At 42.1% G+C, this 19,634-nt stretch overlaps 1 protein-coding gene across 1 annotated transcript in view; it reads left to right on the top strand.

Annotated features, from left to right (window-relative positions):
* Positions 1–4,429: 4,429 nt before the first annotated feature.
* Usp32 (ubiquitin specific peptidase 32) overlaps positions 4,430–19,634 on the top strand; it is a 118,146-nt gene continuing 102,941 nt past the window's right edge. The window contains exon 1 of the mRNA XM_051158187.1: positions 4,430–4,578. Within this exon, the coding sequence (XP_051014144.1) occupies positions 4,521–4,578 (58 nt within the window). The 5' untranslated portion in view covers positions 4,430–4,520. The remainder of the gene's footprint in view (positions 4,579–19,634) is intronic.

Below are 19,634 nucleotides of genomic sequence, written 5' to 3'. Positions count from 1 at the left end.
AACCTTGTCTCAAAAAACCAAAATAAGTAAATGAATAAAGAGAAAAATATAAAACTAGAAAACATTTTTGAGCTGAGTGCGGTGGCACACGCCTTTAATCTCAGCACTCGGGAGGCAGAGACAGGTGGGTTGCTGTGAGTTTGAGGGCAGCCTGGTCTACAAAGTGAGTCCAGGACAGGCAATGATACACAAGGAAACCCTGTCTTGAAAAACAAAAAATCAAAACCCTGCAGTTCAGTATGTAGACTCCACAAGAAGTATGTAAAAGAGCACAAAATATTATACATGTGGAAAATGTGTGAGTGTGTGCCATCATGGAAAACACCTACCTTTAGGGAGCAGGATGTGGTGAGGCAGTAAGTGTTATATTATTGACACTTGTACCAACTGAAAAAAATTTTTGGACAAGGTCTCACCATTTATCCATGGCTGGCCTGGCACTTGGAGTTCTGCTTGCCTTTGCCTTTTGGGTGTTGGAGTTAAGGATGTGTGCTACCACACTGGACAGAAAATATTTTTTAGAGATATATTATTTGCATAAAGCAGCTTAAAATGAAGTACTGCAAATACAAGCATGTGTTTTGATCTTTAAGTTGTATAAACTTTAAGGTAACAAGTCCATAATACTGAAAATCAATACACTTCTTGGATAGTCAGGCTTCACAGAGCATTGGCCTCTGTGGCATTCAAATACTATCAGGTGCTGGTCTATCCTTCTTTATTATATTGGCCCATCTCTAGTGTAGCTATGTTCCTTTGGCAAGTAGTAAAATAACTCTGACCTCCTCTTATTGTCATTTCTCCAGGAATAAAGACTAAGGAACATTGTTATTTAGGTTGCCCACTCAGAAGCAGAAATGACATACTAATCTCCCAGGCTTTACATCTTTGTACGGATAACCTTTTCGTAGGCATGTAATTACAGTTAAAGGAATGGTTTCCTAAGTACAACTTAATGCTTAAATTTAGGTAGCTGGCCAACTCCTCAATGGATTAAGTGAACTAAATACATGATTAATAGAGTTCCTTCAGCGTGACAAGATGTTACATTATCTGCATCATCAAACATAAGTATCATGACTTTTAAGTTATAGGGAGATGTTTAACATTTGACTGCATGACTTGTGATACAAACCAGAGGCAAGTTCTTTTTTCTCTATGTAGCCTTGGCTGTCCTGGGCATGCTTTGTAGAACAGATTGGCTTAGAATTTACTGAGATCCGCCTGCCTCTGCCTCCCAAGTGCTGGGACTAAAGGCGTGCGCCACCACCGCCCAGCCCGAAGCAGTTTCTTAACTCAGCTTAACATTTACAATTCTCATTAGACATTACTATCCTTCTCATTGCCTCCTTCAATATGTGTAGTTTAATTCAGACAAAGGAGCAAGAGGACCTCATATATTGCTATCTCAAGTCCTAAGTTTTAAAAAACTATTTTAATTTTGTATGCATTGGTGTTTTGCCTGCATGCATCTGTATGAGGGTGTCAGAGCCCCTGGAACTGGAGTCACAGTTATTAGAAGCTATGTGGGTGCTGGGAATTGAACCCTGGTCCTCTGGAAGAGCAGCCAATGCTCTTAACCACTGAGCCATCTCTCTAGCCCCTTAATTCCTAATTTTTAGGTGTTAATCCATGATAAACTTCCTGATGGAATGAAACATTTTTATGATCCTAGGGATAAGTCAGACCTGAACTTGAAGAATAACATTTTAAAATATATTATTGTGATTTGAGACAGGAAATCATTATGTAAACCAGATGGGCCTTGAATTTTCTGATTCTCTTGCCTCTCTGGCCCAGGTACTGGGATGATAGGTACAAACCACCACTACCAGGAAGGACATGTCTTTAAAGTTCTAATAGCATTACTTTAAACTTGTTTTGTTTCCCTGACTTCCCTGTAACAGCCCTGGCTGTCCTGGGACTCACTCTATAGACCAGCTGGCCTCAAATTCAGAGATCCACCTGCCTCTGCCTCCCAAGTGCTGGGATTAAAGGCGCGTGGCACCAACCACCTGGCTAAATTGATTAGGTTTTAAATCTAGTCTTCCCTGGTATTTTTGTGGTAATCATCTCTTAAGACAAATTTTAAAAGCAGTCCCAGCTTGCAAGTGGGGCAGTGCCACAACGGGAGAAAATATTTTGCTCCAAATCTGCTGTAAACCAACTGGGCAGTTATCACAGACCCAGGCCCATGCTTTGTATCGTGAGGTCATCTTTATGTACTATTTGGGAAAGTAGTAATGCATACTGTATCTTGCATTTGAACTGTTAAGGGTTTTTGTTCCTCACAGAGAAATATTTAGATTTTCCCTTCAGAAGAACCTAATTCAGAACTCAGACCGTGTGAGTGACTGACTTGTTTTGTGTGAGGGCACACTGAACCGATGACACGGGAATGAAAGGGTTTGGAATATAGCCTCGACCTCTTGATTCATGAGCTTTCAGTGATACGACTGATCTCAGGTCTTATTAACTGCCCCAGAGAACAGGAAAGGGCAGTGCTGTGACTAAGGCTGCCACGCTGTTGTTCTGGTCTGCCAGGAAAGGTAAGGAGAGAAACACCTTTCTTTGGCAGGGCATGTGACAGCCAGTGTCAGGAACTGAAATCCTTTTGCTGGCCCCAAATTATCTAATTGGCACCTCGAGTCTACTCTAATCCAAATACTTATTTTTCCGTGTTGTTTCCTTATTGAGAAGCTTCATATTAAGACTTGCCTGGTGAAGACGGATACAAATTTCTAAGAGTCGAAATAAAAGGAAATGGGAACCAGGTGTGGGGCACATACTTCTAATACATGACAGCAGAGGAGGCAGGAGGATTACAAGTCCCAGCCCAGCCCAGCTAGTTATGTAAGAATCCTGCTGCTCCCTCCCCCCAAAAGGAAATGGGAAAAAATTCCATTGTATCAATACATTACATTTTGTTTACTAACTTATGACACTTCCCCCAACCCCTACCCCAAGACAGGGTTTCTCTATTATAGAGCCCTGGCTGTCCTGGACTCTTTGTAGACTAGGCTGGCCTTGAACTCACAGAGATCCGCCTGCCTCTGCCTCCCGAGTGCTGGGATTAAAGGCGTGACATTTACCATTTTGACTATTGTATTTACAGCTGTAAACAGAGTGCACAAAAAGTCATTCTTTGGGAGTATGTGCTACAATACAATTAGACATGCTACCTGAAATAAGCCAGTCACAGGAGAAATGTGATTCGATTTACAGTGTTTGCCGTGAACTAGCGTGAGGACAGACTAAGACTGGTGAGTGAATGAAGTTTCAGTTCTCTGGGCAACGGAGATGCAATAACGACGTAAATGTACTTAATGCACTAAATTCACAATATATACTTTTAAAAGCAAACTACTCGGTTTTGAACTATGTCATTTCTAGAGGGCAAGTGCTGGGGGCTGAGGCAACTTAAGGAATTTGTAAATGAGGGGGCGGGGCCGGGTGTGGTAGCGCTCCTCGTAGAACCAGAATTTGGGAAGCTGAGGCAGAGAGAATCGCCAAGTCTGGGTTACAAAGCACAACCCGGCACCACGAACAAACACCCAACAAAACAACACACCTAAGCCGGCTTTAAAAAAAAAAAAATTGGGAGGTGGAGCGGGAAGAGAAGCTAAAGCAGCCGGGTCCGCAAAAAAGGGAAAAGGCGCAGAAAAGAAAATAATTTTGTGACAAGATTAACTGCCTTGTCATTAAGGTCCATCTACTAGGAGAGGAAAATGGTATCTTCTCAGAGAAGCCTTGAGATTCTTCCGCGCTTCTGCCAAAATCCCCTGAACGTTAGGGGCTCCCCGTCTGCCCGCTCCTTTGTCGCCCGCACCGCTCTCCTCAGACCCCTGCACCCTAACATCGCCCGAGTCTTCCAAGGTGGGCCTCGGCCACCGCAGCACCAACCGTCATCGCTCCGGCCCCGCCCGTCGAACGCCAGAACGTAGGGGCGGGAAGAACCGTCCTCGGGCGCCCCGGAAGTCACTGCCCTCCTGGCCAGCTGAGCGCCGCCGCGGCATTCGGGGCCTAGGATTGGCGGGAAGACGGGGATGACGCGCTACGTGCGGCGAGGCCGCCCCGCCCCTGCGCTCCTCCTGCGCGCTGTTTGCGTGGGGTGGGGCGGAGCGTGGCCCACGGCGGCCATTACCCGGAACCGTCCGGGGGGCCTCGGGTCAGGTGACCCGCCGAGAGGGGCTGGCAGGAGGGGGACCGAGGGGAAGAGAGGAGGAGTGAGGAGACACGCGGAGGGAGGAGGGAGGAGAGAAGGGCGGAGTAGGAGGGAGGGGAAGGGGGCGGGGCGGGAGCGGGTCACGTGACTCGGCATGGAGGAGGAGGCGGCGGCAGCGGCGGCGGCGGCGGTCGGGAGGAGTCGCTGGGGCAGGAGCCGCACTTGTTAGTGTTGGGGGGGAGGAAAGAGGGGGCCGGGGACGCCGACACCGTCAGCCGGCGACGCCGCGAAGAAGGCGGGAGGGGGGGGGGGGCGAAAGCGGGCTCCGACCCCCGGCCGAGGGGATGAAGGGAGCATGGGCGCCAAGGAGTCACGGATCGGATTCCTCAGCTACGAGGAGGCGCTGAGGAGAGGTGAGGGGGAGGGGTCGAGCGAGCTGCGGGGAGGCCAGCGCCGAGCGCCTGGGGGTGGGTGACCGAGGAGGGAGGGGAGGCTGGGGCGTGGGGTGCCCGGCGGTGGGACCGGAGGCCGGCCGCGGGGATATTGAGGCCAGGGAGGAGGTGGTGGTGGTGGGGAAGCGGTGTTTGGGAATTGGGGCGCTAGGGGAAGGGGCGACGCTTTCGCGGTGACGGGGGGGGGGGTTACCGGGCGCTGGGTGGCCATCGCCGGTGCGCTCGGGTGGCGTTGTTATCCTGTCTAGGTCCTGGGAAGCCCTTTCCATCGCTTCTTGGGTGGCTCAAGCCTTCTAGGCCCCCTCATCCTTCAGTGCCATTTTCTCATATCACACTTTCATTTAAAAAAAAAAAAAAAAAGCCTGGGACAACATCCTAATCTGGTTTCTAACAGCTTTGGCTGGAGAGGAGAAGGCGGCTGCAGAGCGGTCTTTTCCTATTAGGGGACCTCTGGTTTTTTCCCCCCTGGGTCTTTGCCGCTCTGTTGAGGGCGATGACCATCCTTCCATTTACTACTGCCACCCTTCACCCTTTGAGCGGTTGACTTTGGTTAAGAACGACCTGAAAATGAAGTTGTATTTAAGGCGAGGAGAGACTAGACAGCTGTTGTTGCCACAAGACCTTGGTCTTCGGTTTCATCTCCTCGGACATTGATCAGACGATTGTAATGCACTTGATTCCCAGTTCTTAGGCTCTTGCTTCCTTAAAATGGCATTGGGAAATCCAGCGTGGTGATGCCGTGTTAACAGCTCCCTTCGGAGACTGGCCTTGCTGTCAGTCCTAGCCTGCTGCTGCCGTTGGCTCTGATTCACATTGTGTTGTTAGCAGCCCCAACCCCCTACCACTTACTCTGACAAGGTTGTCTGTGATCACTAAAGCTCACGCTAACTGGAAGTGTCTTGCACAGTTTATGGCCGGGATGTGACTTAATTTTTCATGACTGAGATTTTGAGTGTGTGTCTGTTCGGTGCTTGTATTTCTTTTCGACGTTTAATGGATTTTCTTGGTGAGACGTGAAACACAGTAAGCAGATGAGAGGCCGAACATTATTGTTAACAGATTTCTGAGACAAAAACAAAAACAACAAAACAACAAATCAGCTATGTGCCAGGTGGTTTTAAGTTGCTTGGGATAGACAAAGGAAATGGTAGGAAAAAAGACATTTTAAAGTGAGGATTTAGAAGTGAGATCTAGTTCATACCCCGTAATTAAGTTCACTGGACCGACTAACAAACAAATAGATAACTAAGGTACAGAATTGGGATTGCATTAATTTTGGACTGAGCAGAATAGCAAAAATATGCCTTTTAGTGGTGCCTTCCTACCCCATCAACATGATGATTGTTAACTTTTTTTTTTCCTTTGAGACAGGGCTTCTCTATGTAACAGCTCTGGCTGTCCTGGACTTGCTTTGTAGACTAGACTGGCCTCGAACTCAGAGAGATTCTCTTGTCTCTGCCTTCCTGAGTGCTGGGGTCAAAGGCTTGCCACCACCACGTCTGGAGATTAGCACAATCTTTTTTGGTTTTTCGAGACAGGGTCTCTTGTGTAGCCTTGACTGTCCTGGATTCACTTTGTAGATCAGGGTGGCCTGGAACTCCCAGTCATCCACCTGCCTCCGCCTCGTGAGACAGAGGCAGGCGGATCGCTGGGAGTTCGAGGTCAGCCTGGTCTACAAAGCGAGTCCAGGTCAGCCAGGGATACACAGAGAGACCCTGTCTCAAAAAACACAATAACAACAACAACAAAAATAAAAAGACCTCCTGGTGAAAGTTTTTTGTTTAACTTTTTATGAAGTATGGCTGTGGAGTTTTAAAATGCATATTTGAAGAAGCAGCAAAGTATGAGTTAAAGTCTTAGTAAAGGTTTTGAATGGGTTTGGTTTTGTCAGTTTTCCTGCAGGAAAATTAAACCAAAAGAGGAGCAAGTTGATAAAGTAGTTTTTCTTTCTTTTTTTCCTTTGTTTTTTTTCGAGACATAGTTTCTCTGTGTAGCCTTGGCTGTCCTGGGCTTGCTTTGTAGACCAGACTGGATCTGCCTCCCTGATTGCCGGAATGACACGTGTGTGCCACCACACCTGCGTGATAAAGTAGTTTCTAAGTGTAAACAGGGTTCAGAACAGGCAATTTAGATGTCAGACTTCAAGGGAACTACAGGAAGATTTTATAAGCTGTTGCTGGGGCTACAGGATAGTTTGAGAACCTTTCGGGAGCACCTAAATAAATAGGTGCTAATACCTGCATCACTTTTATTTATCTGTTTACATTGTATAAGGTAAGTTGGGGCAGATAGAATTTGACAAGTAAAGAACAAGCTTGATAGAACTATTTGATCCTTTGGCTCTCATTTAAATGAGCACTATCTGTTGCCTATCCATAATTACACAGCATTAAAAAAAAAGTCAGATACATTACTGCAAACAAGAAATTGCAGGCAGTTTATCTAGCAAAGTGGGGCCTTGAAATGCAGTGTTATGTTTGTGACAGATAACCTGGGACCTGAGTGAAGGGACAGTCTAGTTTATGTTTGAGGCTCTACAAATTAGGATGAATTCTGGATTTTTTTTTTTTTTTTTCTATTTTAGCTATGCTGCCAGTTGTTTCAACTTTTGCTTTTCTGAAAGTATGTAACATTAAGCTGGGCACAGTGGTGCATACCTTTAATCCTAGCAGTTGGGAGACAGAGGCAGGTGGATCTTTGTGAGTTTGAGGCCAGGCTGGTCTACAAAGTGAATCTAGGACAGTCAAGTCTACGAAAAGAAACTGTCTCAAAAACAATACAAACAAACAAGTATGTAGCTTTAAACATTTTTTGGAAAGATGTGTTAGTGGTAGCTTTTATTTTCGGCTTGTATCACAAATATCGAGTAACATACTACAGGCTTGAGTTTTTATTAAAATATTTGTATTATTTTTATTCATTTGTGTCTGCTTGTCATAGTGTATATATGGAGGTCATAGGACAATTCTGGGGACTCAGTAGTCAATTCTTTCATTCTACCATGTGGATCCCAGGGATTGAATTCAGGTTATCAGACTTGACAGTGAGCATCTTTACCCTCTGATCCATCTCACTGACCCACCTTGGCTTTCAAAAAAAAGTTTTTTTTTTTTTCATTTTATGAGCATTGATTGGTGTTTTCCTTGCATGTATATCTGTTTAAGGGCATCAGATCCCCCAGAACTGGAGTTACTGATAGTTGTGAGCTGCCATTTGGGGGCTGGGAATTGAACCTTGGCCCTCTGGAAGAGCAGCGAGCTTTCTTAAGCACTCGTCCATCTCTTCAGCGCCCCCCCCCCCTTTTTTTAAAGATTGTATGTATATATGCCACTGTGCCTGGTTTAGATTATTGGTGTGTATGTGTGTGTGTGTGTCTGTGTGTGTGTCCATATGAGCAAATATATCTGCTGAATTCATTTTTGTTGTTTGTATGTGTATAGTTTCATTGAAGCAGTTAAAGGGCTTGTCCCTGGGAGAGGCTAATTCTCCTCTCAGCAATCATGGTAGGGAGGACACATGGGGTAGGGGGTACAGGACAGGACAGACAGACTATACACTACTATGACACCATGATGATGATAGGACCCCGTGAAATTCTCTCCCTTCGATGTTAACATGTCCATTGATAGCGCCATTGTGCTGGTCTTTATGCAGCCATTTCTAGGAGAGACATTCACAGCAGGCTTGCTGGTGTTTGGGTGTCTAGAGTCTTTCCACCCCTTTTCTCTTGGTGCTCCCTGAGCCATGGATGCAGAAGCTATGTATACATTAGGGCTGTGGTCCTCATGATCTGTTGATCTCTCTATTGTGTTCAGGTGTGGTTTTCTGTGTTGGTCTTCATTTGCTGTAGAGAGAGGCTTCTTTGATGAGGAGTAGTAGCTTATCCAGGAAAGGTAGCTTAGCACAGATTGACGACGACTACTTCTTCTTCTTCTTCTTCTTCTTCTTCTTCTTCTTCTTCTTCTTATTATTATTATTATTATTATTATTATTATTACTCATCCATTGCATTAAAATTTGAGGGGTAGTGAAGCTGGAGAGCTGGCTTAGAGGTTAAGAGCTGCTCTTCCAAAGGTCCTGAGTTCCAATTTCCAGCAAGTACACAATGCTTCACAACTATGTATAATGAAATCTAGTGCCCTCTTCTGGCCTGCAGGTATTACATGCAGTCAGAACACTGTACACATCATAAACAAATCTCCAGCCCAGGTATTTATTTTTGTTTTTTGAGACAAGTTCTTGCTATATGTAGCTTATGCTGTCTGACTGCCTCAGTTTCCTCAGTGCCTTCAGCATTATAGGCATGCATTATCATTCTCAGAATCACCAATATTTTTAATAACTATTTCTTAATTTGGTCTTTACCTTTGTCACTCAAAATGATATATTTGTTGTGCTGCTGTCCCCTTTTCCTATTTTGAGGTTTACTTATTGGCACCCAGATACTGCGAAGATTCAGCCATTGTTCTGTACCACTCCCTCAGGTTCTTTTTATCCTCCCATTTTGATATATATAAATATATAATTATATATATATATACATTTAAAATTAGATCAGTGTCATTTACATAAGTGGGCCTTTATAAGTGTTCTTCAGAGTTAGTTTAACATACAGGATTGCTTTTCCTCTATACTTGATTTCCTTTTAAATATTTCCTTAAATAATTGCCTTTTTTTTTTTTCTTTGCTGAAGTTTCTTTAAAATTTTCTTTTTTTCTTCCTTCCTTTTCTTTTTTATTAAGCTCTGGTTAAAATTAAGGCACAGAGAAAACAGATAACTAAGTCCCTCTCTGTAGGATCAGATGACCTGGGTCAGTAATTTTCACTAAAATGGGTATCTAAGATGTCCTGCCGGGTAGTGGTAGCACAGGCACTCAGGAGGCAGAGGCAGAGGCAGGTGAATCTCTGTGAGTTTGAGGCTAGTCTGGTCTATAGAATGAGTTCCAGGACAGCCAGAGCTACACAGAAACCCTGTCTCAACCTCCCACCCCCACCCCCGAAAAAAAGATATCCATAAGGAGTGGGAATAAAGTATCAGAGCTTTAATTTCATTATAATTTGAGATATTTAATAATGTCTATAATTGTTAACTATTCACATGTATCATTTATAAACTATTGATACAATATTTTTATCATATTGATACAGTACCGTGGGTGAATGGCCATGCTGGCTAAGTAGCACAGTGTTGTACTCATTTCCTATTATGTGCTCAGTAATTACCAATAAAGAATTTACTTTCCTAGTCTTTTAGAGATTGTGTTTGTAGACAGAATAATTCAGCATGGGGTAGTTGAAGTTCCAGCTAAGATTATGCTTGCCAAACTTCTCAGTGTTAAGTCTAAACGTTCATTAGATTTACACTAACTCTGATAACAGTGGTAGGTAGGCACATCATTTTTTTAAGGGAAAACTGAATTTCACAGTTGGTACCTTCTGTGGTGCGTTAGTTTTTTTGTTTGTTTGTATTTGTATGTTTGAGACAGGGCCTTTGTGGCTTAGGCTGGTGTCCTGCTTCTGCTTGCCACACGCTGGCGTCACAGGTGCGTGCCACCCCAGCTGGCTGTTCGCAAGCTATTCTCCAATAGCCCTGCTCTTTCATCGCCTGAGCTTGTTAAATTCATTGGTGTTAGCATGGTCTGTAAAGTAAGAAGTGGAGCAGCTTAGATTAATGTGCTTGTGGCATTCTCTAAGTAGTTAAAGAAGTGATGCTTCTCGTTTTACAATCTCCTTAGATTGGAGTGTGTGACAAAGAAGGGATAAATTCACTGATGAATCCCGGAGTTTAGAGCATGAACAGAATGGTGTGACATCACTTGGTGGTCAGTGACCTTCCCATTTACCAAACTGGACAGCTATTGTTGTTGTTGTTCTTTTTTTTATTTCATTGTCCATTTAGAGTTTATTTACAGTGATAGCACTTAGGATTGCTTTTCAAAATGATGGACAATTGAGACTTGTGACCAGTAGCCAGATACTTTCTCAGAAAAGAGGGAGATTTTTGCCTCTTTGTTACACACTAGGTCACAGGAGAAGTTAGGGAAATAATAATAATAGTAATAATAATAACAACAATAACAACTACTACTACTACTACTACTACTACTACTACTACTACTATTATTATTATTATTATTATTATTATTATTATTATTATTATTATTATTACCACTACCATAGAAAATCTGCTAACATAGAAGTAGAGAATAGGTTGACAATTTGGACACTGTAATATTAAGCAGCGGTAGTGGTCAGGGGATTTTTCCTTGTGAGTAACAAGTTGGTGGTTTGAATGCCAGGTATGATGGTACAGGCTATAATAGTAGCACTGGGGAAGCTAAGGCTAAAGGTACCAAGTTCAAGGTTAGCTTAGCTCACATAAGCAAGATCCTATTTCAGATAGCAACAGTTTAGTGGTTTATAGTAGTATTTAAAAGACCAAGTGGGACTGATAGCTTTTTTTCATACTGCCTCTAGGAAGCATGACTTTGCTTTTCAGGGCCTATTTATGCTCCTGCTTTTGACATTTGGGCCACATTATATTCGTATTTAGTTTGAGCTATTCCATCTCTTTTCAGAGTGCCAATAAGTGTGGACCATTGCAAAGTTAGTGGTAGGTAGTTAATTATTGACCAGAAGCCTGATAAAGCTGGGTTCTTTAGTATGTACGTTATAATTGGAGGCCTAAATGTTCTAAGACCTATGTGTTCAAAGATAGCCAGCATCCAAGCCCTGCTCTTAACTCGGTTCTTTACTAGGAATTTAGTAATTACTAACATGAAGCTTCCAAGTTCACCAGTGGTTTTCAAGCTTTTTTTATAATCTTGGGATCCTTTGAAACTAAATTGCTTTTAGGGGACTGGAGAGATGGCTCAGCGGTTAAGAGCTCTTCCAGAGGTCCTGAGTTCAATTCCCAGCAACCACATGGTGGCTCACAACCATCTATAATGAGATCTGGTGCCCTCTTGTGGTGTGCATGAAGAGACAGAGCACTCATATACATTAAATAAAAAAATAAATAAATCTTTAAAATTATTAAAAATGAAACAAAACTAAACTAAATTGCTTTTAAACAAAATCATAGTAAAGTGAGGCTTTACAGGGGAGGTTTATAGCTTCTTTTCCATTTTTGGAAAGAAGGTGGTTGTCCAATTATCTCATGTCTCTGGAAAGAGCCATTTAATTCTATTTTTTGTGGTGTGTTAAGGATTGAACTTACTTGACCTTTCCTATCTGGGCAAGTGTTCTACCACTGAGTTACATCCCTGTGCTTGCTTTCTTAGATAGGCTCTCACTAAGTTGCCTGGGCTGCCTTTGAAAGTGCTGTCCTCTTGCCTGAACCTTCTGAGCTGTGGTATTACTGATGTGTTTTATGATGTCTGGCAGAATAAGCCTTTTACTATTCACTGTGGTTGACTTTTGATAATGAAGTATGAAAGGTTCTGAAGAAACTTTCTTTATGGAAAGGATTCTTTTATTAAAATAGGCCTCTTTTAGTCATACTCATGACAATAAATGGCACCGTTGTCCTCACCTTGTTGTTTTTGGCCAAAATACAGACATAGCCATCTTTAGTTCCTGCTGCTCATTTTGTTCATTTGGTGTCCTATCTGTTAATTTCTGCCCAGCTTTCCTACCTCTACTTCTGCTCTTGTCTCAGCTGCCATTGTCTATTGCTAAAGAGTCACACGATAGCCATTGTGCTATTAAAATCCAAATTTTGTAATTCCTTTCTTCCTGCCTTATTTATTTACTTATTTACTTATTTATTTTTTAAGAGATGTGATCTTTCTATGTTTCTCAGGTTAGCTTTGAATTTTGAATTTTGCTTCAGTGCTGGGATTATAGCCTTGCAGCACAATGCCAGGTCATAACTGCTTTATTTAAAGCCTTCTTGTTACTATTTTAGGGGTAACAAACCTTTTATAATGATCTACAAGGCCCCAGATTATTCAGTTTTTACTTGAAATTCCAATTTACTGAATCTCCCAACCCACTTTTTTGAGACATAATCTCACTTTGAAATCAACACTGGCCTGGAACTCATTTAGTCTAGGCTGACCTTGAACTCACAGAGCTCTGCCAGCCTCTGCCTCCTTAGTGCTGGGAGTAAAGGTGTGCACTGCCACTCTGGTCGTAGTACTCTCCCATTTATTTATAAACACTAGTCACAGGCTTTCTTTTTGTTCTTGTACTGGCTTGCTGCCTTTGCGTTTGTCACTGTCAGAGAGTAAAGGCTGTTTACTTTTATAGTTGATTTGTTATTTGTTGTTGTTTGTTTGTTTGTTTGTTTGAGACAGGGTTTCTCTGTGTAGCCCTGGCTCTTCAGGACTCTGTAGACCATGCTGGCCTTGAACTCAGAGCAATCCGTCTGCCTCTGCTAGGATCACAGGCATGCATCACCATGCCTGGCTCACCTTTTTTCTTTTTAAAAATAAGAGATGAGAATTCTTCTGGGTTGTTCATTTGTTTTTGTTTCTTTAAGACAGACTTTTTAAAAAAATTCTATATATATCTATGAAGACTAGGCTGGCCCTGAACTCAGAGATACACCTGTCTCTTTGCTGGGATTAAAGGCATGGTTTTTGTTGTTGTTCTTTTAAAGATTTATGTATTTTATTTATAATAGATGTTCTGTCTGCATGTTCATTTATCTGCACACCAGAGAAGGTCATCTGATCTCACCAGACTACAGTTGTAGATGGTTGTGAGCCACCAGGTGGGTGCTGGAAATGAACCCAGGACCTCTGCAAGAGCAACCAGTACTCTTAATCACTAGCCTTCTGTCCAGTCCACGTGGTTTTGTTTTTGTTTTTTGTTTTTTAAGACAGGGTTTCTCTGTGTAGCCTTGGCTGTCCTGGACTCATTTTGTGGACCAGGCTGGCCTTGAACTCAAAGGATCCACCTGACTCTGCCTCCTCAAGTGCTGGGATTAAAGACGTGCGCCACCACGCCCAGCCTGTATTTTGTGGTTTTGAGACAAGTTCTTGCTATGTGTAGCTTATGTTGTCTGACTTCCTCAGCTTCCTGAGTGCTTTCAGCATTATAGGCATGCATTATCATTCTCAGAATCACCAATATTTTAATAACTATTTCTTAATTTTTTTCCTTTGCTGAAGTTTCTGTTTACTGTATCCAACCACCACACCAAATTCCCATCTATTCCACATGTTCCCTGGGCTCATCATCATTACACCTTTCTTGTAAGCACTGGCCTGCTCCTGTGTACACCGAATGCCTCTATCCTTGTAGCATAGCTGCAATGCCATCTTTTGGTCTTCCTTTACCAAATTCTTGGAGTTTCTCTTTATTGTCTTTAGTTGTATCTCTTGTTTTGTGCATTCTTTGTTAATTCTTTCTTAACCCAGTCAATGGTAGTAGAGCTAACTTTTGTTTGTTTTTTCTGAGACAGGGTTTCCTTGACTGTCTTGGAACTCACTCTGTAGACCAGGCTGGCCTCAAACTCTCAAAGATTCACCTGCCTCTGCTGGAATTAAAGGCTACATAGAGAGAAACCCTGTCTTGAAAAACAAAAAACAAAATCAAAACTCCTCACCCCCCAAAAAAGATTTATTGAAAAGAATTACAGTAGGTAAAAGTAAATATTTATTTTCTTTCCAGTGCTAGGGATTGAATTCAGGGGCCTTACCACATGCAAGGGAAACACTCCACCACCAAGTTATTTCTTCACCTCCTCTCTTTACTCTTTTGCTTTTCTGGTTTTGTTTATTCTAACTGATATATCAAATTTAATCTGGCTTCTAAAGGTAATGTTAAGTTTGACTCTATATTTAGGGGAAAATTATGTTAACAAAGAGATATTTTTTTATGTATACTTCTTGGGTTTGCATTTATGCATTTATTCCTACAATAAAATCCCAACATTGTGCTATATGTTTCATAGTACATTATAGATAACTCCTTTAAGTTCTCAGTAATAATAAAAAGGTTAAATTTACTAAGGTGAAGAGTAAATCTCCAAGTTTGGTGGTGAATATTTGAAATTACAGTATTAGCCGGGCGGTGGTGGCGCACACCTATAATCCCAGCTGGGGAGGCAGAGGCAGGTGGATCTCAGTGACTTCGATGCCAGCCTGGTCTACAAAGCGAGTCCAGGACGGTCAAGGCTACACAGAGAAACCCTGTCTCAAAAAGCCAAAACAAAACAAAAAAAACAAAAAAAGAAAGTACAGTATTAGGGGCTGGAGAGACGGCTCAGAGGTTAAGAGCAATATTTGCTCTTCCAGAGGTCCTGAGTTCAATTCCCAGCAACCATGTGGTGGCTCACAGCCATTTATAATGAGATCTGGTGCCCTCTTCTGGTGTGCAGGTGTACATCCAGGCAGAACACTGTGCGCAAACAAGTAAAATGTAGTAATTAAAATAATTTATATTACGTATAGGCAGTTATTGATGTGCACAGTAATAGGGGCTGTGTAAAGGACCTTGTGGTCTGAGGCCACTCAAAGTTGTTATAGTCAATGGGAAAAATTAGTATTATACTACATTAGCTTCTAATCCCCCCCCCCCCCCCCCCCCCCCCCCCGAGACAGGGTTTCTCTGTGTAGCCTTGGCTGGCCTGCACTCACTTTGTAGACCAGGGTGGCTTCGAACTCACAGCCATATGCCAACCTCTGTCTCCCAAGTGCTAATTTTTTTTTTGGAAGCATTAAAAATGGTTACAAATGTATAGGGAAGTTAGCCTTTAAAAAAAAAAAAAAAAAGAAACTATTATTTTAAGAGTATACTGTCCAGACGTGGGGATAAGCCTTTAATCCCATCACTCAGGAGGCAGGGGAAGGCAGATCTCAGTGAATTTGAGGTCAGCCTTGTCTACAAAGCAAGTCCAGGACAGCCAAGGCTACACAGAGAAACCCTGTCTCTAAAAAAACAAAACAAAACAAGATATATATACACATACTGCACTTGAAAATATCAGAATTAAAGTTTTTATTACTTTAAAAACTTCTTTGAATAGTTTAAATGGTGTTTTGTCCCCCCCCCCCCCCAGATAAAGTCTCATTGTGTAACTCAGGCATGCCTGGAACTGACTGTATATTCTAGACTGACCTGGAATGCATTAATAATACTCCTTCAGTCTCCCCAGTACTGAGACTTTGAGCCACCATATCTTGTTTGCATTTGTTGGTCTTACATGTCTTTTCTGTCTTGGCTAATTGCCATGCACCTTTCTACATTTGAATTAGCTTCTAAGATTTATTTTTATGTTTTTATTTTATATGTATAGATGCTTTGTCTGCATGTGTGTAATGTGTACCATGAGTGTGCCTGCTTCCTGGGGTGGCCAGAAGAGGGTGTCAGACACTCTAGAACTGCCTTTGCAGACGGTTGTGGGTACTAGGAATCAAACCAGGTCCTCTGGAAGAGCAACTAGTACTTTTAATTGCTGAGCCACCTCTCCAGTTCCAAGCTTCTAGGATTGTTTCATTTTCTGCTTTCAGTGTTGCAAAACACTTGTGAGAATTCTTTTAATGTGTTTTTGCGCCATCATTGCCACCTCTGTCATTTCATTCTCTTTTCTACCTTCCTTTTGCTTTAACTACAGACATCACTTATATCAAGATTACCTTTCACTAAGTCTCTGTGGCTGTATACTAAAAGTTTCTTGAAAAGCAGCAATTTAGCATTCCTATGGTCAGTTATTTTTTCCCCAAAATTGTCTTTTTATATTCAGTCCAAACTGAGCATTTTCATGTTTGTTGGGCTGTTCCCTTTATTTTTTATTTTGAATTTGCATTTAATTTGTATGTGTGCCACCTGTACATGTGTGGCATACAGAGGACAGCTTGCAGGAATCAGTTTCCTTCTTCCACCAGGCTTGTGAGTAGGCACGTTAGCCACACTGAGTCATGCTTGCCCTCCACATTGTGTTTTGAGGTAGAGTTACTTGCTGGCCTGGAGCCTATCCAAGTAAGATAGATCCTGGCATCTACCTGTCTCCATCCCCCTGTGCTGGCTTTATAAGCCTATGCCACCCCACAGCACTGGGCTTTTTATCATGGGTCTGGGCTTGAACTCAGGTCCTCATGCTTGCTGAGAAGCACATTCCTGACTGAATCCTCCCACCCCTGCCCCCTTTTTAAAGAAAAAAGTTTTTTGTTTTGTTTTTTCACTTGAGTTTATTTGATAGCCTTACGTGGTAGAGTTTTGTTTTGCTTTGTTTTTCCAGATAGGGTTTCTCTTGTGCAGCTAGATCTAGCTGTCCTGGACCTCACTCTGTAGACCAGGCTGGCCTGGGACTCAAGAGATCTGTCTGCCTCTCTCGCTCAAGTGCTGGCATTAAAGGCATGTGCCACATCCACTCCACTCGTGTGGTTGATTTTTTTTTCAGATTTAATTATTTTATGTATATGAATGCTCCATATCTACATGTATACCTGGCATGCCAAAAGAGCACACTAGAGGGTATAGATAGTTAAGACCCACCATGTGGTTGCTGGAAACTGAACTCAGGACCTCTGGAAGAACACAGTGCTTTTAACTGCTGAGCCATCTCTACAGCCCCCTCATGTGGTTGATTTTTGTTGTTGTTGTTGTTGTTGTTGGTGGTGTGTGTGTGTGTGTGTGTGTGTGTGTGTGTGTGTGTACGTGTGTACACCTGCCCGAGTGAGTATGTAGTGTTTCAGTGGGATTATATTCCCTTTGTAAGTTTTGGGGATTTAGTTTTTTGTTTGTTTTAGACAGGATCTTATATGTATCATTGGGTGGCCTGGAACTCACTATGTAGACTGGGCTGGCCTCTAATTCACTGAGATAACTCTTCCTGCATTTGCTTTCTGAGTGCTCGGATTGAAGTTGTGTGCCACCATGCCTGGCTGGACTTACTTTTTGTAAGACTAACCTTTTTATCCCCTCAGGTTAATACATGAATGCTTTGTTTGTGAACTTATTATATAATTTTGATATAAATGAAAAAAAAAATCTCAAAAAGTTTAAAACAAGAGTTTACAGAACTACTTAATAGCTTTCATTATGTATGAAGGATCTGAAAGATTTAAGATATTTTAAAGATTATCCTTAAGGAATTCTAAGTATTTTAATAAAGATTTAAAAAATACTTTGCTAAAATCTTTATTCTACAGAGAAGTCAGTGAAAGCTTAGTTTTAAACTTGTTGGGCTATTTTTGGAACACAGCCTCTATATGTAGCTCTGGCTGTCATGGAACTACCTCTGTAGACCAGACTGTCTTTGAACTCAGAGAAATTACCCCTGTGCCTCCTGATTGCTGGGATTAAAGTCAGATGCCCAGAATAATAATAATAATAATAATAATAATAATAATAATAGTAGTAGTAGTAGTAGTAGTAGTAGTAGTAGTAGTAGTAGTAGTAGTAGTAGTAGTAGTAGTAGTAGTTTGTTTTTTCGAGACAGGGGACAACTTGTTTAAGAATCAGTTCTCGGGTGCTCAAGAGCGATGGCTCAGTGGTTAAGAGCACCATGTGCTCTTCCAAAAAACTCAGGTTTAATTCCCAGCACTCACATGGCCGCTCACAACTGGCTGTAATTCCAGTTCCAAGGGATCTGACACCTCCACACCAAGGCACATAAAATAAAATTAAATAAATAATTTTTAAAAAGCAGTTCTCTGCTCACACCGTGTGCATTTGAGCACTGGACTGAGGGTCGTTAGGTTTGGCAGTAGATGGATTCCTTGACCCATTGGACCTATCTTGATGGCTCCAAATACTTTTTTTTTGGATCTTTGTAGACCAGGCTGGCCTGGAACTCACAGCAATCCTCCTGTCTCTGCCTCCTAAGTGCTGGGATTAAAGCTGTGCGCCACCACACACGGCTGATTATTTTTTAGCTCATCTTTTTCTCCTGGAGCTAATATTTGTTGTGGTTTTATTTTCATTTGTTTGATATTCTTATTTTAAACTTAAATTTTGTTAACTTACTCATGGCTCTTTTCAAGGCTCTCAGATGTTTCTAGGCCCAATGATGTCTCAGGATTCATAATCCCAGCATTCAGGAGACGCAGATGTCTATGAGTTTGAGGCCAGCCCAGTTTATATAATCAGTTTCAGGCCAGTCAAAGCTATGTATGTAGTAAGACTTAAAAAAAAAAAAAAAAAAAAAGACACGCCAAACAACAACAACAACAGAACAACCCAAAATTATAACAAACACCTACCCATAAAACTTTATTTTTACGTGCATTGGTGATTTCCCTGCATATATATCTGTGAAGGTGCTGGAACTCCTGGAACTGGAGTTACAGACACTGGTGAGCTTAATGTGGGTACTGGGAGTTGATCCTGGGTCCTTTGGAAGAACAGTGCTTTTAACCACTGAGCCATCACTCCAGCCCCTATGTGCTAGTTCTTACACTGCAACATGAATTCTGTGACATTTTTGTTTGTTTATTTGAGATAGAGTCTCATATAATCCAGGCTAGCCTGATGCTTCTGTGGTTGAGAATGGCTATGGATTTCTAATCTTTTCAGCACCACCTCCCAAGTGCTGAGCAAAGTAAGTGTGTCGTCAGATCTATTTATAAATTGTTTTATCTCTACATAGTCTTGCACCAGACACTTGTGTGTTACTTTCTCTGAGAAACTTGGCATTGCATCATCTAAAGTCCATACTTCCTTATTTTATTTTGTTCTGCTTTGGTTGTTTGTGAAATGTTTATACAATTTTACTTTACCTTTTTTTGAGACAAGGTATCACTGTGTGGCACTGGCTGGCTTGGAACTTGCTGTAAAGACCAGGCTGGCCTCAAGTTTAAAGAGCTCCTCCTGCCTCTGCCTCTTGGGTGCTGGGATTAAAGACTTTTGTTACCACGCCCGGCCTTCTTTAGTGCTTTTTACTTTTATTTTTATTTTGCCTTAACAAAGCTGTAAGTAGTCTCTAGGACTTTGAATAAAAAAGATTTCCTTCTAGTAGAATTAGATCTCCTTTTGTTTGTTTGAGACAGCATTTCACTGTAGCTATGCTAGCCTGAAACTCTCTTTAGCCCAGCCTTCAAACTTGCCTCTCTAGCTGAGGCTTG

Source organism: Acomys russatus, chromosome 16 (genome assembly GCF_903995435.1).
Source record: "Acomys russatus chromosome 16, mAcoRus1.1, whole genome shotgun sequence".
NCBI lineage: Eukaryota > Metazoa > Chordata > Mammalia > Rodentia > Muridae > Acomys > Acomys russatus.
This window is presented reverse-complemented; position numbering and strand designations above follow the sequence as displayed.